Here is a 25,438-nt window from a genome sequence, read left to right as displayed (position 1 = left end):
CCTAGAATACTTTGGAGTGGGAGACAACGTTCTTAATTTAGAGGATTCCTGACCTCAAGATCATACCAAGTAACATCTAATGAGAATACATCCACCCCATGGACACCAGAATGCGGAGTTCCCCAAGGATCCCCCCTTTCACCAACCCTCTTTAACCTAATGATGATACCCCTAGCCAAGTTACTAGCTAATCAAAATCTCAACCCATATATTTATGCAGATGATGTCACGATCTACATCCCATTCAAACATGATCTAAAGGAAATCTCCAATGAGATCAACCAAAGTTTCCAAATAATGCACTCCTGGGCGGATGCATTTCAGTTAAAACTCAACGCAGAAAAAAAACACAATGTCTCATACTCACCTCATAACATAACACAACTAAATTCACCACAATAACCACACCAAATGTTTCCCTTCCCGTCTCAAACACACTGAAAATTCTCGGAGTCACCATAGATCGAAACCTCACACTCGAAAACCACGTGAAGAATACAACTAAGAAGATGTTCCATGCCATGTGGAAACTTAAAAGAGTAAAGCCTTACTTCCCAAGATCCATCTTTCGCAACCTGATACAGTCAATGGTGTTAAGCCACCTGGACTATTGCAACGCACTATACGTTGGTTGCAAAGAACAGACTATCAAGAAACTTCAAACAGCCCAGAACACCGCAGCCAGACTCATATTTGGAAAAACAAAATATGAAAGTGCAAAACCCCTAAGAGAGAAACTGCATTGGTTCCCAATCAAAGAACGAAGCACGTTCAAGATATGCACGATAGTTCATAAAATCATCTACGGAGACGCCCCGACCTACATGCTAGACCTCGTCGACTTACCTCCTAGAAATGCTAAAAGATCTGCCCACACATTTCTGAATCTACACTTTCCCAGTTGTAAAGGACTAAAATACAAACTAACACATTCCACCAGCTTCTCATACATGAGCACACAACCGTTGAACGTACTACCATCAAAATTGAAAACAATTAATGAAATAACTATCTTCGCAAATCTCTGAAAACCTATCTGTTCAGCAAGGCCTACCACGAGAACCCGTAGCTTAACCATAACACTTCACCACCCTACCCCAACTTAAACGACATCTTTCTTTAAATGTTTACTTAGTTCTTCTCTGTCGTCCTTGATCTCTTTATAACACCAATTTGTATCTTTTAACCTGTATTGGCTATGCCATAACAGGTCTTTGTAAGCCACATTGAGCCTGCAAATAGATGGGAAAATGTGGGATACAAGTGCAATAAATAAATAAATAAATACATGTGTTGTATTATAATAGCATCAGAAAACAGAAGGTAGGGCTAAATGGCCATTTTTTTCTCAATGGAGGAGGGTGAGTACTGAAGTGCTGCAGGGATCTATACTGAGACCAGTGATTTTTTAACATATTTATTAATGATATTGAAATCAGAATGATGAGTGAAGTGATTAAATTTTCAGATGACACCAAACTATTCAGTTGTCAAAACACATGTGGATTGTGAAAAATTGCAGGAAGATTTTAGGAAACGAAGACTGGGCATCCAAATGGCAGATGAAATTTAATGTAGACAAATGCAAAGTGATGCACATTGGGAAGAATAATCTGAATCATAGTTATCTGATCCTAGGGTCCACGTTAGGAGTCAGCACTCGAAAAAGTCCTAGGTGTCATTGTAGACAGTATGCTGAAATCTTCTGCCTAGTGTGTGTTGGTGGCCAAAAAAAAAAAGCAAAAAGGATGCTAGGAATTCTCTGAGGACAAGCAGGGTGAAATAATCCTCACAAGTGGGTCAGCGTTCCGCGCCGGCCCGGGAACCGGCATTTAAAAAAGCAAAACGTTTGCTAGAGCCTTCCAAGCGTGCCGTTCGTCTGATTTACATGCGCCAAGTGACTTCCTGTGCTGCCGTGCTCTTCGGTTACTTTTTTTCCACATGAGGAGCGGCAGTTGTTTTCCACTTCACCTGGGAGAGCCTTCAGTTCTTGTTTTTTGTTACGTTTAGCCTATATTTTTCCTTTTATTTTCTTTTGACCTGCATCAAGTTTCCTTTTCTTTTAGTTGCGGCCGCTATTAGACCTGCTCGGCTGGGTCTTCTCTTTTTTTGTGCTTTATCTTTCAGCACAATCGTGTTTTTTGATTTGGCTAGGGCAGTCTTCCCTTCCATATCATTGAAGACTCCTAGTGGCTTCAAACGCTGTTCTTGGTGCAGCCAGACCATCTCAGGCACTGATACCCATTCATGGTGTATTCAGTGCCTTGGGCCTGACCATAGCCCAGCTCGTTGTACCCTTTGTCTTCGTATGAGGAAAAGGCCTCAGCAGGCTCGAGAAGCACAGAGAGAAAAACGTTTTGGGGCTCGGGCTGGTCCTTCGACTTCGGCATTGACATTGGGAGTGAAGGTAGGCATGGCTTCTGAGAAACCATGGCACAGTGGGAGCAGCGAGGCATTGAGTGGGTCTCCACCTGCCTCGAGGCCTCCTGCTCCCGAGATCGTTCATTGTTGGACCCAACCCCGATGAGACATGGGGATTTGACGTTGTCCTCATCGGCACCGAGGAGTCTTGGTGAGGTGTATCAGAAGCACTGACACTGTTCTCCCTTGACTCACGGTGCCAGGAGCTCCGGGGCGCCGATAACATCTGCACCCGAGAAGCATCGATACCGGGAGGACTGCTCCCCCGCAATACAAGAGGTGCCAACATGTCGGCCTCCCAGCAGTCCAGTTCCTGCTCCCGATCCCCACGCAGCTCTGCCACAGACTGCTCCACTGGCCCCACAGCCTTTTCCGATGGCGCTCAATGAGTGGATTTGGGCCTTGCTTCCAGAACTTCTGGAAGGACTGCTGCACCACATTGCATCGGCGTTGGGGGTGCTTGCGCTTACCTTGTCGTCTGCTGCAGCTATGCCTGGTCCTCCACCCGCAGTGTGGTCTCTGAGCTCTTGGCCGCTTGCGGCTCCGGTATTGGCTGCCACCCAGGTCAACTCCCCATTGACGTCGATGGAGGAAGCTTCGCCGCAGTCCATTTGGGGTTCAACTCCTCGACATCGCCATTGAGACCACGGGTCTTCGGCGTTGAGGCGGGGTCGGTCTCGGAAATCACTGAGGGAAGTGCTTTCCGACACCGAGGAAGAACGCTCTTGAGAGTCGGAGGAAGATCCCAGGTACTTCGCAGATGAATCTTTTGAGATTCCCTCTGAACCTTCCCCTCCACCTGAAAGGAGACTGTCTCCTCTTGAGAGCCTCTCCTTCTCATCTTTTGTGCGGGAAATGACTCAAGCCATTCCATTCCCCGTAGACGTGGAGGATGAGTCCAGGGTTGAGACGCTCGAGGTCCTGGACTACATCTCTCCACCTAGAGAGGCAGGTACTTGGGGAAGTCCTTATGTGAAACTGGCCGTCCCCTCTGTTGGTCTCTATAGTCCCGAAAAAGACAGATTCCCAGTATCGGATCCATGGGGAGCCTGGGTTGATGAGGTCTCAGTTAGCCCACAACTCCATGGTGGTGGACTCTGCCCTCAAGAGAACCAAGAGTTCTAGACACTATGCTTTGGCACCCCCAGGCAGAGAAACAAGGACCTTGGACTCTTTTGGGAGGAAAATGTATCAGGCCGCCATGTTTGCTGCCCGTATACAATCATGCCAGCTCTTCACGATCATCCACTTGTGGATCTCGGTGCGGCAGCTGTCTAGTTTGGTCGATGCCTTCCCTCCAGAGCAGGCCAAACCTTTTCATCAGCTGGTCAAGCAGCAGAAGGCGTGTTGTAAATTTTTGGCCAGGGGCGCATACGACACTTTTGATGTTTCATCTAGGATCTCTGCTCAAGGTATAGCAATGCACAGACTCTCATGGCTGTGTGTTTCTGACCTGGACCAGAGGATTGCAGATGTTCCTTGTCGGGGGGGGGGGGGGGGGGGGGGGATAATCATTTTGGAGAGAAGGTTGATCAGATCAAGAAGCATACTGATGCTATGGCTTCTCTCTCCCACCGGGCGCCTTCTGTTTCCACCTTCTCAACTAGGAGTGGTCCCTATTCCTATTACAGGCGTAGGTACACTCCAGTATCTCGCCAGCCTACTTGAACTCAGCCACAGCGCACTCATTCTCATCAACAGCATGCACCCAAGGTCCTTCTGCTCCCCAGTAAAAGCAAGGGACGGGCTTTTGACTGGTTCCAGGAGAGCATAGCCGCAATAAAAGTGTCCATGCTGGACGACGTGTCGGTTGGGGGGAGGTTAATGTTTTTTCACCAAAGCTGGCCTCTCATAACCTCCAACTGGTGGGTTCTTCAAATAGTCCGGTTAGGATACACCCTCAGTCTGGAATCCAAACCTCCAAATTGTCCACCGAGAGCTCATTCATTCAGCTCTCAGCACAGGCAGGTACTTGCAGAGGAACTCTCCACCTTTCTGAAGGCCCATGCGGTTGAACCTGTTCCACGAGGGGAAGAAGGGCTATTCCAGGTACTTCCTTGTGCAGAAGAAAACGGGAGATGTGTCCCATCCTAGACCTAAGGGCCCTGAACAAATTCCTAGTGCGAGAAGTTCAGGATGGTTTCCCTGGGCACCCTTCTTCCCATGATTGAGGAAAACGATTGGCTATGCTCTCTGGACTTAAAGGATGTTTACACGCATGTCCTGATATTTCCAGCTCACAGGAAGTATCTGCAATTTCGGCTGGGAACTCAGCACTTTCAGTACTGTGTACTGCCCTTTGGTCTGGCATCTGCGCCCAGGGTGTTCACAATGTGTCTGGCTATGCTCTGTGGACTAGAAGGGTGCTTATACTCATATCCCGATACTTCCAGCGCACAGGAAGTATCTTCGATTTCGGCTGGAAATGCAGCACTTCCAGTACCATGTGCTGCCCTTTGACCTAGTGTCAGCTCCCAGAGTGTTTACAAAATGCCTAGTGGTAGTTGCAGCGTCGCTACACAGACTGGGAGTGCATGTGTTCCCTTATCTCGACGATTGGCTGGTGAGGAGCACCTCAGAGGACTGTGCTTGGGAATCCATGTGGATGACTATTCAGGTGCTGGAACTGCTAGGGTTCGTAATAAATTACCCCAAGTCCCATCTCACTCCGGTTCAGAAATTAAAATTCATTGGAGCATTGCTCAACATGAGAATGGTTCAAGCTTATGTTCCCGAGACCCAGGCAGACAACCTTTTGTCTCTAGTGTCCAAGGTTCGAGTGTCTTGGCACGTCACAGCTAGGCAGATGTTGAGACTCTTGGGGCACATGGCCTCCCAGTTCATGTTACGCCCATGGCACGTCTGCACTTGAGATCTGCTCAGTGGACCCTATCTTCTCAGTGGCATCAAGCCACGGAGAACCTAGAAGATGTCATCATCCATATGTCCACAGACTTTGCACATTCTCTTCAGTGGTGGACGATTCGATCCAATTTGACCATGGGACGCCCATTCCAAATTCCTCAGCTGCAGAAATTGCTGACGACGGATGCCTCTCTCCTGGGGTGGGGGTCTCATGTAGATGGGTTTCACACTCAGGGAGCCTGGTCGCCCCAGGAAACAGATCTTCAAATCAATCTCCTACAGCTTCAAACGATCTGGAACGCTGTACTTTCAGAGATCGGCTATCCAACCAAATTATCTTGATTCAAACAGACAATCAGGTTGCGATGTACTACACCAACAAGCAGGGAGGCACTGGATCTCGCTCTCTGTGTCAGGAAGCCATCCTGATGTGTCTTTGAGCGTGCCATCACGGCATGTTTCTTTAAGCCACTTATCTGGCAGGCATAAATAGCAGTCTGTCCGACAGACTGAGCAAAGTAATGCATCCTCACGAGTGGTTGCTGAATGTGGGCGTAGCCCGTGAGATCTTCCGAGCGCGGCGCACCCCCTCGGTGGATCTCTTTGCCACTCATCACAAGGTCCCTCAGTTCTGTTCCACACATTCACATCTCCTTACTGCCTTGAGCAGGATACCTGACATGGCAGTCGGTGTTGCAGAATCTGTTTTGGGTATAGAATCCAACTCCACCCCCCTAGGCCCCTTTTGTTCTGTTCCAGGCTGCACTCTCAGCTAGTTTGTATATAGTTTCAGGTTAGTCTGTGTTGTGTCCTCACAATTGATCGTTTGTTGTTTTGATTGAGCCTGGATGCTAGGGGTACCCCACTTGTGAGGATTGTTTCGGTCTTCTTGTTCTCGGAGAAAGCAAAGATACCTGTATTCTCCGAGGACAGCAGGCTGATCTGATAATCCTCACAAACCTGCCCTCCTCCCCTTGGAGTTGTCTCCGCTGTCTCTCTCTCTCTTTTTTTTTTTTACTCTTCACCTAACTGAGGTATGCGGCAGGCGGGAAGGTACTTGGCACATGCGCAGTCGGACATGCGGTGCGCTCGGAAGACTCTAGAAAACGTTTTGCTTTTTTAAATGCCTGTTCCCAGGCAGGCATGGAACGCCAACCCACATGTGAGGATTATCAGCCTGCTGTCCTTGGAGAATGCCTTCTACAGGTAAGTATCTTCGCTTTATTAGGACAGGGATGCAAAATAAGACCAAAAATATTATGCCTCTGGATCTATCCATGGTGTGACCTCATCTTGAGTATTGTGTTCAATTCTGATTGCTGTATCTCAAAAAAGATGTAGCGGAATTAGCAAAGGTTCAAAGAAGAGTGTCCAAAATGATAAAGGAGAATAGAACTGCTCCTGTATGAGGAAAGGTAAAGAGGTTAGGGCTCTTCAGCTTGGAAAAGAGACAGATGAGGGGAGATATGATTGAGGTCTAGAAAATCTTGAGTGGTGTGGAGCGGGTGGAGGTGAATTGATTTTTCACTCATTCAAAAAGTACAAAGACCAGGAGACACTTGATGAAATTGCATGGAAATGGTTTTACAACAAATAGAAAATATTTCACTCAAAGAATAGTTAAGCTCTGGAACTCGTTACTGGTGGATGTGGTAATGGTACTTAGCATATCTGGGTTTAAAAAAGGTTTGGACAAGTTCCTGGAGTAAAAGACCTATATCTTTTATTGAGATGGACATGGGTAAAGCCACTGCTTGCCCTGGGATTGGTAGTATGGAATGGTGCTACCATTTGGGTTTCTGCCAGGCACTTATGACCTGGATTAGCTGCTGTTGGAAGCAGGGTGGGCTAGATGGGCAATTGATCTGACCCAGTATGGCTATTCTTACGTTACGTTTGAGTTGCCCTTGTGAGATTGGTGTCTATGAAGAGACTTGCAAGGCTGCGATGTGAACTCTGTCCTGCTGTTTGTTTGTATAGTGACTCAAGACATGATATGATTAATGTATAATTCATGGTCTCTTTGTCTAGTAGTTTCCAAATACATCCTTTTGAATTCTCCATTTTTTAAAGATTTTTTTTTTTTCTGTGAAAAGGGAAATAAACCCATATAACGTGACCAATTCTAATTAACTTTGCCTTTGTGTTTCACTAATGTACTGTGTCTCGATAATGTTTTTGTCCTCCCCACTTCCATAATTTGTTTTGTTTTTAATTGATTTTTTTAAACCACATACATGTTTTTGTTGTGATTTGCGGTATTTCAAATAAGAAATGGAACTTGGATAAAACTGAATAGTCATTCCGTGTCAAGTGGACCAGGGGTCCCCACCTCACCATCTCAGATTTTGATGAAATTTGGTACATAGTTTCTTTATGATAATAAACTAAGCTGTGCAAAATTTTAGTTCAAAAGACTAAAAATTGGAGGTTCTAGGGGACCTCAAGTAAAGGGTTGCAAAATGTCGCCTGAGCAAAAATGACATTTTGGGCCAACTTCCAGAAGCTGTAAAACTGGAAGTTTTAGTAGTACAAGGGGGATATTTGGAGAACCTGCACTACGTTTAGGGCTTAATGAACTGGCAAAACCCCATGTTCCTAGTCCTCTTACTTTTTGAATGGTTTAGGCTCAAACCTTGCCCCCAAAAAACGGCAAAAATCAATTTACAGCGATGTTGAGGCTGCTGTAGTTTCTAAACTAGTTGGCCTTTCAGGTTGATTTTTGGTAGGTGTACTAAATGCATGGCTGTAATGAGGCATTCCAATTTGCAGCACTTTCCTTCAAGTGGTTGAAAAATTATAAGCGTTCAAAGTTGGTATAAAAAGCATTTTTGCCCATTTTGGGCTATCTTTGATGCCCTTGATCTCCAGTGGGACAGTTTCAATATTCTTTCTTTTAGCACCATTAGAAAGAGCAGATTTCCTTCTATCAGAATATGTAGTTTTCAATTTGGAGTCTCTCCATATAAGGATTGCAAAAAAAGTGTGTTTTGGCCAGTATTGTTGAATGATAGATGAAACGGATATAGGGCCCATTGATGTTTCTAATTGCTGTATAAGTCACTCAGTTGCTTTAAGCATGCGTTGGTCCATGGCGGCTACGCCACTACCAATTCAATAGGAAGTGGCAACCTCATCGCCAAGAGGTCACGCCTGATAGCCAGGCAAGTCCAGCCACTTGGCACAGGTTCCCAAGCCTGAAGGTGGGCATCTTACTTGAGGTTCCCAAGCCTCATTTGGTTGTCTTTGCCTAGTTTCTGAAGCCTAATGGGGGTGTCTTAATGGTTCCCAAGTAAAACCTCAGTGCTGAAGTGACAAGAATTTTTCACTGATAAGTTTCACTGCTGTTTCTGGAAATGTATACTGTCGTCCAAGTGCTGTAGTTGCTGGTACTGGAAGAACTGCTAGAATATGCTGTTCAGAAATCCAACAAGAATCTCTTCTGCTAGGCCAATGAAATGATCGTGCAGGCCCGCATGGATGCATAAAGTTGACCAAGGCATCATGTTCTTCAAATGATGTGTCACAGACATTGCCAATCCACCGTTTGTTGTCATAAACACAGGCAACATACTGCCCAGGCTGAAGTTGAGACACATTTATGCCAGGTACACTCACTGGGTCATCTGACTGACAAAGTTTGACAACAAATGAGGAGGAATCATTTGACACTCTACTGACTGAAATTTGGTTCAAGTCAATGGGAATAAACTGGTGATTTTCACGAGTTCCAGCAACTGTGGAAGCTTTACTGAATTTTTCATCTTGTGCAGATCTTGAAGATTCAATTTCATCCTTGGAAACAAAAATGAACTTGATTTTATTTATTTTTTGATCACAAAATTCAAACAAGCCTTGTGCTGTGAGAATTTGGCTATTTTTAGGTCGTTGCAAACTAGCCTGAGCAGCTAGTCGCTTTGTTGTACCATCTATGGCATCACATGGTGACTTGCCATGGCTTGTGCCAAAGAAATTCCACTGTGCACTTATTCCAAATTCTGTTTGATGATAGCACAAGTTGGCAAAGTTTTTGAAGTTCTTGTATTGTGCAGCTGAGCCATCACTAAAGTATGTTACATATTTTATTTCTCCAATTTTGCTTTTCAAGAACGCGATTAATTTTTCCAAGAATGCATGTACAGCAACTGCATCATGCCGCAAGCTGTCACTTATGCAAACACTTATGCACTGAATTTCACTTGAAGCATCACGGAAGTACACAACAAATGGATGCAGTGTAGCTTGACTGTTTTCCCAGTGGAAACCTTGAACAGCATCTTGGACAATAAAGGAGTAGTTTTCAGCAAAGTCCAAGAGAACAACAATTTCACAAGGATTTAGGTTTTCTTTAACAGTTTTTAAGTATTGTGTTTGATGTTTGGAAATGTAATGGTGAATTGACAGGTTTGAAACTTTCAATGCAAGCTCAGATACAAAATCATCAACATACATCTGTTTGGTCTCCAGTGTGGTGCAATCTGTATGAACCCACTGCTTAAACTCGATTGTTTCACCTGGGTCAGAATCACTGAACACTTCTGTCAGGTAATTTTCAAGCACATCTTTACCTGGACATATTTCACACCTGTGAAGCATGCATTCTTTGCATTCCAAATTGCACACAGTCTTAGCCATCAGTGCTTTGTAATCTTCGTTCAGCAGATGGCTTCCAGCAAGCATAAGCTTCACATTTTGATGAATGACACACACACACACACACACACACACACACTGAATGCATACCAGATGAGCCAACAGTGACACACCATTTTGGCCTTAGCTCATAAAATTTGGAAAAACCCACTTCTGGCCCATTTCGAGTACGATATGCAACATACATTTCTTTTAGATTGCTAAGCAGCAAGCGCTTTTGCATTTGAATTTTTTCAGTGCCAGTTCTGACAGAGACAAAATCTTTTTTCCCTGGGCACAGTCTACTGAATTCATCATCTTCAAAAAAGCCAAGAATTTTTTTTTCTGTTTCTTCTGGTAAAACTTTACCTTTCTTCTTGTCTGGTTTTGCCAGAATTCCACAAACTGATTTCAGATTTCTTGCTTTTTTAACCATTCTAGTTGAAACCATGAATTCTGAGGCAGTTCTTTCAATAGACCAGCTGTTTGGTGCTAAAGTTAGTATTTGCAGTTTTTCTGCATGATTTGCTGAAACTTGGACTTTGTTTTTCAACTCATTTAGCAGGTCATCATAATCAGAACATTTGTCACATTTCTGACTGGTAGAAGGTTGAGTTTCAAACTCATTTAGGTCTAAGCCACCAGCAACTGCAAGATGATGACTCAAAGTATTTTGCACTTGCTTGATTTTGCGCTTGGTGTAGCCTCGTACATCACGCTTGCTGACTTTTTTGAACTTTAATGGAGAAATACCAAGAGATGTCAAACTTGTGTTCAACTTGCCAGAAATGTCACTGTGTTCATCATCTGCTGTTGTTGATGATGATGATAAAGAATCAGCAGCTCTGTTACTGACGTCTTTTCGACAAGATGGACATAGTTTCTGACCCAGCACAAATATTTTGCTTGTTAAGGCCTTTAGCTGGGCTGCTAGTGTGTCATCCAGCACTCTTAAGCCCCTTTTTGCATTATGACCACCTTTGGAAAATGGGTTACAGCAGGTTCTTTGCAAAAATTCAAACTTTTTCAACAGTAAGGATTCATGATGAAGGCAAATAGTTGATCAAGCATCGAAAAGTTGACCAGAACACTCTTGTAACAACTTCTGTTGATCAGGCAGAAGCTCTTCAATTAATTTCAAACCTTTATTTTTATTGTATGTCAGTAAATGACACTCTGATGTACTTGAACAGCCAACTGAGCAAAGTGGAAATTCATCTGATCTTTCTGGATCCATTGATGACCATTAGCATCAGTTCAACAAATGCATTTATTATTGCAATCAGGTTTTCAATGGGTAAAGTTTTACTTCAGTTTAAAGTGATTAATATCTTCATTTGTGGCATTTAATTCAATATAAATGAGCCTGTCGGTGCAGGTGCGAGTTTCTTCAACAAGAAGTATGTATGCAATGGTTTCCACCCTGTTTTTTTAGTTTACTTGAACACAGTTTTATAACATAATGTTTAAAGAAAACTTCTTTAGCCAGTTAGACTTGGCCAATTATGATTGGTGAACCCTGTTGCAAGGCAGAATTGTTTGTTTCATTGCCCAATTGTATGCTGGCTCCTGAGTGTCTGTTGCTAGGCTTACTTTGATGCCTACAGTTCACTAAGAGGTCAAACTGTAGCAAGGGTGAAGAAACACCAGCAACAGACACTGACGCCTTGCAACAGGGTCCACCAATCATAATTGGCCAAGTCGGTCATTATACTGACTGCAGTTTTCTTTAAACCTGTTATGAAACCTGGCCTCATCCTTCCACATCCTAAAAAACATTCCTGTTTTTTAGTTTTCTTGAATACAGTTTTATAACATGTGTTCTTTATTTAAAAAAAATTGGTGCTTTTTGAAAGAAGAATCACTTTTACTACACTTGTATCAAGGGTGTAGTGAAGAAATCACAGGCTGCTGCCCACAAACATTTGAGGGCATTTTTGCAATCCTTATATGAAGAGACTCCAAAATGAAAACTACATATTCTGATAGAAGGAAATCTGCTCTTTCTAATGGTGCTAAAAGAAAGAATATTGAAGCTGGCCCACTGGAGATCAAGGGCGTGAAAGAGCCCAAAATGGGCAAAAATGCTTTTTATACCAACTTTGAACGCTTATAATTTTTCAACCACTTGAAGGAAAGTGCTGCAAATTGGAATGCCTCATTACAGCTGTGCATTTAGTACACCTACCAAAAATCAACCTGAAAGGCCAACTAGTTTAGAAACTACAGCAGCCTCAACATCGCTGTAAATTGATTTTTGCCGTTTTTTTTGGCAAAGTTTGAGCCTAAACCATTCAAAAAGTAAGAGGACTAGGAACATGGGGTTTTGCCAGTTCATTAAGCCCTAAACGTAGTGCAGGTTCTCCAAATATCCCCCTTGTAATACTAAAACTTCCAGTTTTACAGCTTCTAGAAGTTGGCCCAAAATGTCATTTTTGCTCAGGCGACATTTTGCAACCCTTTACTTGAGGTCCCCTAGAACCTCCAATTTTTAGTCTCTTGAACTAAAATTTTGCACAGCTTAGTTTTTTATCATAAAGAAACTATGTACCAAATTTCATCAAAATCTGAGATGGTGAGGTGGGGACGACCTTTAAAATTGGTCCACTTGACACGGAATGACTAGCTCTTTCCTTGTCATCAAGCAGATGAATCCATTACGAGTGGGTTGTGTCCATCAAGCAGCAGGGGGAAATAGAGAGCACTGAAAAACCATAGTGCCTCATGGCCAGCTAGCTCCATCTGCCTCTTCAGTATTCTCTATCAGGGTGTTCCAGCTCCTTCAGAAATCTGCCTGGGGTGGCTCCTGTGCTGTTGCCAGTTGTAGCAGGGGTGTTGTGGCTGATGGTGCCCACTTTAAAGGCACATAGGTACGCCCTTTCCCTGCCTTACCCGGCCCCCGATGTGGATGTAGACACATAGGCAAGCCCTGTCCCTGTCTTTGCCCACGCTGTGGATGCAGGCACATAGGTTTGCCCTTTCACTGCCTTTCCCACGCTACTGATCCTCCAGAGTGGAAAAAGTTGCCTCTTGCACTGTTGCCTCCAACTTTCTTCACAGCGTAAAAAAAAAAAAAGTTGCTTCGCGCTGTAGCGCTGCGATCCAAGAAAAGAGGCTTTCCTTCAGTTTGGGCAGCAGATCGGAGCTATGTCGACTCGATCCGGAGAGGTAAGAGCATTTGGAAGCTTTTCCGGGGTGGGCCTGCGTTCGGGATGATTTTGGCGCAACGCCATTTTGAATTTCCCACAGTTTTCGGCGATGGCATGCTGAAGTTGTAAAGCGCTGTTCCTGTTGTGGCAAGCACAAATCAGCAGCAGGGCTCTGTAAATCGTGCTCTTCTGACGTCAGATCCAGCCCGAGCATGGCGAGCGAGGTTTCTTCCCGCTCTGTGGAGCTGGCAGCAGGCGCCATTTTGGAACAACGTGGCGCGACCCCCGCTGAGACGGAGGGGTGTGAGCCTGGAGGGGAGCCTCGAATGGAGGGTAATATGAGAGCCATTTCCCCCGGACTGGAACCGGGAGGCCAGGGTGAGCCATTCTCCCCTGAATTTGTTTTACTGCTGCATAAAGCATTTATGTTAAGACGAGCTCTCCCGCAGGGGTCTCAATTGGCCCGGCTGCCTGTGTCCCCTCCAGTAGATCCTGGCCTTGAATTACCGTCAGGCGCGTTTTCCCCTGACAGATGGCCGCAGGACAAGCGCAGAAGGGTGGATTCCCCTTCAGAGAGTGGTGTCCCGTCCCCCCCCCCCCCCCCGTGGTCAGGATGTGAGGAGTCTGAGGGGTCTGGCAGGCCCTCGTGGTCTGGAGAGCCAGAGGAAGGTGCAGGATTGCCACTGGATCCGGATGATCCTTCCGCAGTGAGGATTTTCCACCGCAGTGAGCTGCCAGCGCTGATTTCTAATGCACTGCATGCCCTCTCTATTGAAGCTCCTGCGAGTGCTGAGCTCTCCTCTGCTAATCGGAGGATGGCAAGTACTAAGAAGCCTGCTCGAGCCTTTCCTTTGTATGACTCCAGCCAAGAGCTTATTTCAGCTCAATGGGCTGACCCCAAGGGGCCTTTGAAAGTTGCCAGGGCTATGGGGCAATTATACCCTCTAAGTGAGGAGAATTTGGCGCGCCTAGCTGTGCCTAAAGTGGATGCCCTAGTCACTGCTGTGACAAAGAGAACTACCCTCTCAGTTGAAGGAGGAGTTGCCCTGAAGGACATGCAGGACCGACGCAAGGAGAGGTGGTTCTCATCTCCCCGGATTAGCCTAGGAGGCCGTGGTATGTGGACCTCCGGCGGATGCTGGTGGAGGCTCCCTGGCCATTACCTCTGGTACCGAATCTGTTGTCACAGGGACCGGTGACCATGGAGGACGCCTGTCGCTTTGGTCTTACGGCATGGCTATTGAGAGGGCGCAATTGAGAGACAAGGGCTATTCCAGTAAAGTCATTTCCACTCTCCTACAAGGCCCGCAAGCGTTCCACTTCCATGGCTTATGCCAGGATTTGGCGCCAATTTGAGGCTTGGTGTGCTTCTAAAGCGATCACACCCATGCGGGCTTCTGTCTCGCCGATACTTGACTTTTTGCAGGATGGTTTACAAAAAGGCTTGGCCTATAATTCCCTGCGTGTTCAAGTGGCAGCCTTAGCATGTTTTCGAGGGAAGGTCGCTGGCCTCTTTGGCTGCTTGCCCGGATGTGGCACGGTTTCTCAGAGGGGTGCTTCGGCTCCGTCCTCCCGTGTGGGCTCCCTGTCCGGCCTGGAACCTGGGGTTACTTTTAAAGGCCCTTCAGTGTTTTCCCTTCGAGCTGCTTAGGCGAGCTTCGGAGAAGGATGCGACCTTAAAAAACGGTCTTTTTGGTGGCTATTACATCGGTGAGACGGGTATCTGAGCTCCAGGCGCTGTCCTGTCGAGATCCATTTCTGCAATTCTCAGAGTCTAGAGTTATGGTACGTACTGTGCCTTCCTTCCTGCCTAAGGTGGTTTCAGCGTTTCACCTAAACCGGCCTATTTTCCTGCCTTCCTTTTCTAAAGAGGAATTTCCATAATCATTTGGGCAGTTGCACCTTCTGGATGTGCAAAGGGCTCTGTTGCAATATCTGCGCATATCAAATGCCTTCAGGACCTCTGACCATCTTTTTGTTCTATTGTCAGGTCCGCGCAGAGGGTCTCCAGCGTCTAAGGCCACTATAGCCCGTTGGCTCAAAGAAGCTATTTTTTCAGCATATTTGCTGTCTGGCCGGCCTCCGCCTGAAGCCTTTAAGGCACATTCCACAAGAGCGATTTCCTCTTCCTGGGCTGAAACTGGAGCACTCTCTCTTCAGGAGATATGCAGTGCAGTGACATGGGCTTCTAAGCTCTCTTTTGCCCGACATTACAGCTGGATGTGGCTGCCAGGAGAGACGCGCATTTTGGAGCAGAAGTGCTGGCGCGTGGTGTGGCTTGTTCCCACCCTATCTAGGGATTGCTTTGATACATCCCACTCGTAATGGATTCATCTGCTTGATGACAAGGAAGGGAAAATTAGGTTCTTACCTTGGTAATTTTCTTTCCTTTAGTCATAGCAGGTGAATCCACGAGCCCTCCCTCAGTGGTTCATTATGTGATTGATGTTTATTTTATGTTTAGTTTTTCCTGTGGACATGTTCCCTCATTGGGAGAAGTTGGAAAACAGTCTTCAGGATTTCTGTTCTGTTACAGGAGGTTGAGTTCGTCCCTCCTTTGAATTGTTGCTCCTGTTCTAGGGCGTTCATCCGCTGTGAGGAAAGTTCATGTTGTTATGCTGTGCGGTGTAACACTGCTTTGGAAGCTTCAAATACTGGAGAGGCAGATGGAGCTAGCTGGCCATGAGGCACTATGGTTTTTCAGTGCTCTCTCTGCTGGTTGATGGACACAACCCATTCGTAATGGATTCATCTGCTGTGACTAAAGGAAAGAAAATTACAAAGGTAAGAACCTAATTTTCCCTTCTAAAACCTTATGGTCACTTCACTTGGCATGATGTAAAAGTCTCACAGTGGTGGTCTGAATAATTTGAAGTCTGCATTGCTATAAAGAACATTGTCAGACCGTCCACTAGGGTATGCACTGTTCTGCCAGCAGATGTGGATAAACAAGAGTTCACTGATATAATCTACCTCTATATAGTGTTCAAAGCATCTTTTTGAGCTACAAACCTAGATGAGTTGGGAGTAAGAAAATAAAAGCAAAAGAGAAAAACCTTTTAGACTCCACTATCTCTAGTCTGCAAATAGGACCTTGGGGGTCACTCATCCCTTTCTCTGCTTTTATGATTGTTTTTGGCTGAAGACTTGGTTTTTGCTAATTAACCAAATTAAGTCCCAGTTTTCAGTTTAATTCCTTATTAAACTGCCTTGATATTCAAGTGGATAATGTTTGTTCTCTCAATCCCACCCATCTGCCCATGTTGCCAAAAAAATGCTTAACTAGTTATGAATAGACTGCCAGGTAGTGAGTGGACACTACTACTCAGGTGCACGTTCTCTGAGTTATGGGTCTGTTTTTCTCTTCCTGTTTTTGGAAAGCAACCCATAGCTAAAGGAACAAAGTTGCCTACCTTTGAAAGGGGTTCACTTTAGACGATAATCAGGTACAGAAACCATTCTCTTTCCCCTGCAGGAGCTTTACACAGGTAGAAAAACCTCCTCTTAACTTGAAAAATGTGGTTTGTCAACACCATCAGAGGTTGCCCACTTGTGAGGCTGATTTTATCCTGCTGTCTGCAAAGAACACTAGTTAGTCCTGGGGGAATTCTGTATTTCTGCCCAGAGCAGAATTCTACACTTGGTGCACAAAATTCTGTGAAGGCAGTTGCCTTTGGAGCTCTCCTGCTGTCTCAGAGATTGTGCTGCAAGAGGAGCAGGAAGTGACCTCATTGTGCAGCGGTTCACTTCTGTTCTTCTTGCCGTGTGATCTGCGTTCAGTCGGGGGAGAGACCCAGTTCTAACTGTGTGTGTGTCAGGGGGATGGGGAAGGGAGCAAGGCAAGTTAAGTATGTGTCATGGGGAAGAGAAGGGACAGACAGAATTAGGATTTTTGCTGAGAGATGGAGGGAGAACTGCAGTTGGAGTGAGCAGGAACTGGGGAGGTTGGAGCCTGAAGAGGGAAAAGGCAGGAAGGGATTTCAGGCCTTATTACTGGAGAATTCTAGAGGGGATTTCAGGCCTTATTAATGGAGAATTTTATTCAAAAACACTGCAAACAAACAATGCAGAATTTTAAAATATTGTGTGCACTTCTTTTTTTTTAATTTTGCGCAGAATTCCCCCAGGAGTAATCTGTTTCAGGTAGATGCTTGGTTTACCTTTTGTGACCTGATAGACCATTTCATGGTCACTAGTAAATGCTTTTAAACTGAATTTATAGAACAAAATATAGTAAAAACATTTCCCTGAAGACAATAAAACTAAAGTTGAAAAAAAAAATAAGGGTCTTGTTAGTATTATTTTGGCATCAATTCAATTTCCTTTTTTTTTTCCTTTCCTATAATTGTTGTTAGAACTGCTGTGCTTCCTTTTTGTAGCTTGTAGTATTCTGTAATTTTATGATCCCTGCCTTGTTCTCATCATTTTGATTATATATTTTCCAACTAGTAACCTGCTTGAAAGTTGGTATCTTAGTCTTCTAATCGGCCTACACCACTGATATGCTACTGACATTTTGAGATAGTCCAAAGAATTTGACTGAAAAACAGGTAGCATCCACATTGCAGCTTGCTATGTTGTTTTTCTATTCTTTAGATGCCAATTCTCGAAAGCAGGAATCCGAATGGAAAGAAAAAGCTAAAAAGGAGTTAGAGGAATGGTATACAAGGCAGGATGAACTGCTACAGAAAACAAAAGTCAATAACAGGTAACTTTCCTTTTAATAAGCAGGCAAATTCCATGCAGAACTAATTGAGCCTGAGTTCTACGATGAAATGTGTATGTGAATGTAACAATGTACTAAAACAAAAAAAATGCTGATTTGGGTTCATTGTTAGTATTTCTACTTTGTTATATCTATAATCTGTACTAGAGCCAGGAAAATTATTCAAACTATGAAAGTTATATTGTCCGAGGACAAGCAGGCTGATTGTTCTCACATGTGGGTTGACGTCCACGTCGGCCCAGGAATCGGCATTTTGCCAGCAAAATAAAAAACGTTTTGCTAGAGTCTTCTAGTGCGCATGCACGGATGACTTCCCGCCCGTAGCGTGAACGTGCTACTTCAGTTTTTTCTTGTCTGCGGCGGAGAGACAGTGTTTCTACACTGCACTTCGTTTTTGGCCCGGGAGAGTCTGACGACGAGTTCTCTAAGTTTTCTTTTCTTTTTCCCTCATTTTATTTAAAAAAAAAAAAAAAACACTTATCCACGTATTTTTCTAGGTTTTAGGCCTTTTTATAAGGTTTCTTTCTTTTTCGACACGGCCGATTTTCGGGCCGCATGGCCGGGTTCTTCCCTTTCTTTTGTGCCCCTTTGTTCTTTTCAAGGCACAATTGCGTCCTCTGATTTCACCGAAGCTGTTTCCCCTTCCATGTCATCGAAGACACCCAATGGCTTCAAGCGTTGTACGCAGTGCAACCGGACTATCTCAGGTACTGATACCCACGCCTGGTGTATTCAGTGCCTTGGGCCCAACCATAGCCCAGCCGCTTGTAGTCTGTGTCTTCGTATGAAGAAATGGACTCAAGCATCTCGAGACGCCCAACGAGAGAAACGTTTTGGGGCTCAGTCCGGTCCTTCGACATCGGTACCAAGGTCGGCAACATTGACATCGTCAGGAGCATCGACGTCGAGAAGACAGGTAATGGCTGCTGACGGACCATTTCGCGCTGGGAGCAGTGAGGCATCGAGTGGGTCTTCACCTGCCTCAAGGCCCCCCGGGACAGACGGACCCGGCACCGAGGAGACATGAGGATTCCACGTCCTCATCGGTACCGAGGAGTCTCGTCAAGCGAAGGCGAAGAAGCACAGTCATCGTTCTCCTTCGACACACGGTACCGGGAGCTCCAGGGCGTCGAGAGAGTCGGCACCCGCGAAGCGTCGGCGCTGAGAGGATCGCTCCCCCTTGATACAGGAGGTGAGGTGCCAATGTGTTGGTCTCCTAGCAGCCCAGTACCTGCTCCCGAGCCTCCACGGATTCTGACACCGCCTGTCCCACCGACCCCACAGCCTTCTCCGATGGTGGCTCTCGACGAACGCATCCGGGCCTTATTTCCAGAACTTCTGGAGGGACTGCTACGACAGTCAGCTTCGGTGTCGGGGGGGTGCTTGCGCCTTTTGTACCTGCTGCTGCAGTGGTGTCTGGCCCTTTGCTTATGGTGAGGTCCCCGACCCTGATGCCACATGCGGCGTCGACATCGGCTGCCACCCAGGTTGACTCCCCTTCGATGTCGGTGGAGGGAGCTTCACCGCAGTCGGACCAGGCATCGGCATCAAAACACCTTAACTCGGGTTTTATCCGACACTGAGCAGGAGCGCTCGTGGGAGTCAGAGGAGGATCCCAGGTACTTCTCCTCTGATGAGTCCTTTGGGATGCCCTCTGATCCTTCCCCTCCACTAGCGATCTCCACGGGAGAGTCTGTTTTTTTCCTCTTTTGTCCGGGAGATGGCTACAGCTATTCTTTTCCCTGTGGAGGTTGAGGATGAGCCCAGGACTGAGATGCTCGAGGTCTTGGATTATTCTTCTCTACCTAAAGAGGCTGTGACAGTTCCTCTGCATAAGGTACTGAAGGAAGTCCTTATGCGAAACTGGTCAGCCCCTCTGGCCCCGTGGTCCCGAAAAAAGCTGAATCCCACTATCAGATCCACTGTGGACCTGGGTTGATGAGGTCTCAGGTACCCCACAATTCCATGGTGGTGGATTCCGCCCTCAAGAGAGCCAGGAGTACTAGAGATTATGCTTCGGCGCCCCCAGGCAGAAAAAGCTAGGACTCTTGATTCTTTTTGGGAGGAAGACATATCAGGCCGCTATGCTCGCTGCCAAGATCCAGTCATAGCAGCTCTTCACGAGCGTACACTTGCTGGACTCGATACGTCAACTGCCCATCTTGGTTGATGCACTCCTTACGGAGCTGGCCGAGCCTTTTCGCCAGGTGGTCAGGCAGCAGAAGGCGTGTCGCAAGTTCCTGGCCAGGGGTACTTTTGACGTGACATCCAGGATCGCTGCTCAACGTATAGTGATGCGCAGACTCTCATGGCTGCGTGTCTCTGACCTGGATCACTGTGTCCAGCAGCGGATGGCGAATGTTCCTTGTCGGGGGACAATCTTTTTGGAGAGAAAGTAGAATACATAGCATCATTATGCTTCTTAATCTGATTAACGAGATCCTCTCTCTCCCACCGTGTGCCTTCTGCTACTGCCTCCTCATATAGGAGGTTTTTTGGCAGGAGGAGGAGTGCCCCCTAAACCTATTCTAGGCATAGGTACACATCTGCTTCTCGGCAGCCTGTCCAGGCTCAGCCCCAGCGCACTCGTTCTCGTCAACAATGTGCGACTAAGGCCCATTCTGCTCCCCAGCAAAAGCAAGGGACGGGCTTTTGACTGGCTCCAGTTCAGCATAGCCTCAGTAAAAGTGTCCGTACCGGATGACTTGCCGGTAGGGAGGGTTGATGTTTTTTCACCAAAGGTGGCCTCTCATAATCTCTGACTGGTGGGTTCTTCAAATAGTCCGGTTAGGATACACCCTCAATCTGGAATCCAAACCTCCAAATTGCCCACCGGGAGCTCATTCTTACAGTTCCCAGCACAAGCAGGTACTTGCAGAGGAATTCTCCGCCCTTCTAAAGGCCAGTGTGGTCGAGCCTGTTCCACCAGGGGAAGAAGGGCTGGGATTCTATTCCAGGTACTTCCTTGTGCAAAAGAAAACAGGGGGGATGCGTCCCATCCTAGACCTATGGGGCCTGAACAAATGTCTAGTTTGAGAAAAAGTTCAGGATGATTTCCCTAGGCACCCTTCTTCCCATTATTGAGGAAAACGATTGGCTATGCTCTCTGGACTTAAAGGATGTTTACACGCATGTCCCGATTATTTCCAGCTCACAGGAAGTATCTGTGATTTCGGCTGGGAATTCAGCACTTTCAGTACTGTGTACTGCCCTTTGGTCTGGCATCTGGGCCCAGGGTGTTCACAAAGTGCCTGGCAGCAGTTGCAGCGTCGCTACGCAGACTGGGAGTGCATGTGTTCCCCTATCTCGACGATTGGCTGGTGAAGAGCACCTTGAAGGCAGGCGCTCAGCAGTCCATGCGAATGACTATTCAGGTGCTAGAACTTCTGGGGTTCGTGATAAATTATTCCAAGTCCCATCTCAGAAATTGGAATTCATTGGAGCTCTGTTGAACACAAAGACAGCTTTTGCTTATCTTCCTGAGGCGAGGGCAGATAACCTCCTGTCCCTAGTGTCTTTAGTACAAGCGTCTGAACAGATCACAGCTCAGCAGATGTTGAGACTCCTGGGGCACATGGCCTCCACAGTTCATGTAACTCCCATGGCACGCCTGCACATGAGATCAGCTCAATGGACCCTGGTCTCCCAGTGATATCAAGCTGCGGGAGATCTAGAAGATGTGATCCAATTGTCCACCGACTTCCGGAATTCTCTGCATTGGTGGACGATTCGGACCAATTTGACCTTGGGATATCCATTCCAAATTCCTCAGCCACAAAAAGTGCTGATGACGGATACATCCCTCCTAGGGTGGGGAGTTCATGTGGATGGGCTTCACACTCAAGGAGCTTGGTTCTTTCAGGAAAAAGGTCTTCAGATCAATCTCCTGGAATTACGAGAGATCTGGAACGCTCTAAAGGCTTTCAGAGATCGGCTGTCTAACCAAATCATATTGATTCAGACAGACAATCAGGTTGCCATGTATTACACCAAAAAGCAGGGGGGCACCAGATCTCGCCCTCTGTCAGGAAGCCATCCAGGATCTCTGTTTCCATGCTGCTGCCAGTACCATTCTGGTACTTGTTCAGTTTGTCTCTTTTATAATAATGCAAAATTTATTAGAGTAAATAATTGGTTACAATAAAAATTCTTTTTTCCCAGTATTACTCCATTCTTGAAAACAGAACGGAAGCCAAAGAAAAAATAATAAAAGTGGAACAAAAAGATATGAAGGTACCCAAAGAGAAAAGAAACCCCCAAATCACTAATGTTGAAACGCATACCAGGAAATGTAGATGGAAAGCAATGACCACAAATGCTCGCAGTCTAAGCAATAAAGTTCATGACCTTCAGGCCCTGATGTTGGAGGCAGACTTGGATGTTGTGCAATCACAGAGACGTGGCTAAATGGTTCCCATGAATGGGATACAAACATACCAGGCTATAATTTATTTAGGAAGGATAGAGAGGGTCGTAAAGGTGGCGGAGTAGGTCTGTATGTGAGGAATGATATCACTGCGACTGAAATGACAGGGACCTGGGGAAAGGAAGAAGTGATATGGATCACCTTAAAAAGAGTTGATAGAACCTCTGTCCACGTGGGTGTTGTCTACAGACCTCCGACACAATTGGAGGAATTAGATAAAGACCTGATCGCAGATATTCAAAAGTTGGGAAGCAAGAGAGAGGTGCTGTTGCTAGGAGATTTCAATCTGCCGGATGTAGATTGGAAGGTTCCGTCTGCGGAATCGGAAAGAAGTAGAGGGATCGTGGATGCTTTCCAAAGTGTTTTGCTCAGACAAATGGTGATGGAACCCACGAGGGAGGGAGCGACACTGGATCTGGTGCTCACAAATGGGGATAGCGTGTCAAATATCCGAGTGGGTGCCCACCTGGGCAGCAGTGACCATCAAACGGTTTGGTTTGATATAACAGCTAAACTGGAGAGCGGCCACTCAAAGTCCTGGATTTCAAGCATGCTGGCTTTAGTAAAATGGGGGAATACCTGAGGAAGGAGATGATGGGCTGGAAGGAAGTACAAGAAGTGGAAGGACAGTGGTCCAGGCTGAAAGAAGCTATAAATAGGGCCACGAACCTTTATGTAAGGAAAGTAAATAAAAGCAAGAGAAAAAGGAAACCGATATGGTTCTCCAAGCAAGTGGTTGAGAAAATAAAGGCTAAAAAGTTGGCGTTCCAGAAATACAGAAAAACTCAAGAAAAGGAACACATGGAGGAATACCGGATGAAACTGAATGCCTTATATTTTCTCTATTGCTTATCTGGTATTCTCTAAGGTCACCTTCACATAATTCTGTTTCTTTGGTATTTTTCTCAAATATTCATCATTTGCTCTTTGTAATGAATACCAATAACTCTTTATGGTCCTTCACTGAAAATGTCCCTGTGCTATGTTAAAAGCCTGTTTGACCCCAAACAGACACTTTTTAAAGTTTATAGCCCATTACGAGGGTTAGGCAAGCCTGTCTGTAGTCTGTGAGAAAACTAAGACACAAGCTAGCAAATTGCCCTACTAAATAAGAAAAAGGATTGTTTTACAAAGCTGACTGATTTGAAAAACCAAACAGCTCTATACACATGCTTCACAGAATCCCTCCCATAAATACGTTGTACCTTTCCGAGGAATAGTACCATGTATAGAACTTATTTTACACATTTTTGATAAGGGGACTAGCTATGGATACTCTCAGATTTTTTAAAAACTTTTACTCCTTTTTTTCAAAATGTTTCTTGATCTCCCATTCCTATTTTGATATATATTTTATGTTGGGGGGGGGGGGGCAGGTTGTATTGCATAAGTAAAGCCTTTCGAAGTCTACATATTCCATCCCTCCCACCCCCTATCCTGAGAGCTGTCTTTCCTCCCGTCTTAGCTCTTTTTCGCTTTATGCTGTATGACTGGTCAGAGTTGAGTGTATTCATAAAACTGTTTATCACTGCCATATTCCTCTATCTGGTGCTGATAAACCACCACCGTTCCATCCTCTACCAAGTACCCTAGGGTGACTAAGGCCTTGAGTAACCTAATGGTTAGTCAGTGGCCTGAGAACTTGGGGAACTGAGTTTGATTCCTGCTGCTACTCCTTGTGACTCTAGGCAAGTCACTTAACCCTCTGTTACCCCAGGTACAAAATAAGTACCTGTATATAATATGTAAACTACTTTGATTGTAACCACAGAAAGGCGGTACATCAAGTCCCTTCCCCTTCTCTCCAATAGGTAGAATCTTCCCTACCCAGAGGAAATCCAGCTACAAATTATATTGGGATAGAGGCAAAGTATAATCTAGTTTTAAGGGGTCAGCTTGGTTACAGCGTCATTGGGAGTCGAGTTATAGGTTTAACCTGTCCTATAAATTGTTGCTGCTCTCAAGGGGTTAACCATGGCACGACCCATAGTGGAAGATATCCACTAAGATGTTGCTCTAATCTGACCCAGCTTTTCAACGTGCCACTCATCCATTCTGAGATGACCTTGATCTGAACTACTATATGATTTAAAGTTTGGTACGGTGATACCTCCTTGTACCCTAGATCGTAAAATGGCCAACTATGTACTTAAAGTGGTTTCTTTTTACAAATGTATTCAAAAACTTTTTGAAGACTGTGGAAAAATGTATTGGACAAGGGGATTGGCATGGCTAAAGAACAAGCAGATCAGTTTAGGTAGGATAACCATTTAATTTCATTTACCCTGCCAAACCAAGAGACATTAAGCCCCTCCTAATACTCTAGTTTTTTCTAAAGCTAAGCTTATGTGACAATGGAGGGTAACTGAGTTCATATACACTGTGTAAGTGAGCTGTAATAGTGATAGTAACATAGTAGATGATGGCAGATAGACCTAAACGGTCCATCCAGTCTGCCCAACAAGGTAAAATCATAGTATAAGGTATAATGTAATACTACGTACGTATACTTGATCTTGATTTGTCCTTGCAGTTTTCGGGGCGCAGACCATAGAAGTCTGCCCAGCACTGGCCTTGTTCTTCAGTTACTGAAGCTGAATCTACTAGAGTGTGTAATCCACCCTCATTGCAATATTAACTTTATCAGGGTCTTAGTTAAAATTGAAATTGTTTCCCATGATAACTTGGCCCTCTGTGATTCTTCAACTGTCGCTCATAAAGTTTGCCTTGATCAGAGTTTTGGGCATAAATATAAAGCTGCTGGTGAATTTCTAACATTGCTAAGATACAACAGCCTGTCTCTTATTTCCTTAATATGAGCACTTAATTGCTTTGCTAGAAGAATGCCTACCTCATTTGTTTTACTCCTTTCTCTATTAAGGCAGAAAAGATGGGAAGGTATTTTTATTTACAAATAACTTTTCATAGGATGGCAACAAATGGGTCTCTTGTTCAAATCCTACTGACATCTGCAGCCTTTCTACGTCCTTAAAATACAGCTGATACTTATATGGCGAGTTTAACATCTTATATTCATCAAGGCAAAAACAGTGATCTGTGTATAAACATACACTAGGCTGATCCTGCAGATTAATCATTCTCACCCATTAGACCTATCTCTTTCTCCCACTCATTCCCTAATCTGCCCCCCCCCCACATGCTCCACTCTTCCCTTTCTCAATTCTCATCCCTTCCCTGATACCCTCCTGTTCCCCTCCC

At 45.3% G+C, this 25,438-nt stretch overlaps 1 protein-coding gene across 2 annotated transcripts in view; it reads left to right on the top strand.

The window, feature by feature from the left end:
- The window catches only part of CLTA (clathrin light chain A), a 234,748-nt gene that overhangs the window by 117,834 nt on the left and 91,476 nt on the right, over positions 1–25,438 (top strand). For both annotated transcript variants that reach the window (XM_030194359.1, XM_030194358.1), the window contains exon 4: positions 17,664–17,775. In XM_030194359.1, coding sequence (XP_030050219.1) covers positions 17,664–17,775 — 112 coding nt within the window. The remainder of the gene's footprint in view (positions 1–17,663; positions 17,776–25,438) is intronic.

This window comes from Microcaecilia unicolor, chromosome 2 (assembly GCF_901765095.1).
Source record: "Microcaecilia unicolor chromosome 2, aMicUni1.1, whole genome shotgun sequence".
NCBI lineage: Eukaryota > Metazoa > Chordata > Amphibia > Gymnophiona > Siphonopidae > Microcaecilia > Microcaecilia unicolor.
This window is presented reverse-complemented; position numbering and strand designations above follow the sequence as displayed.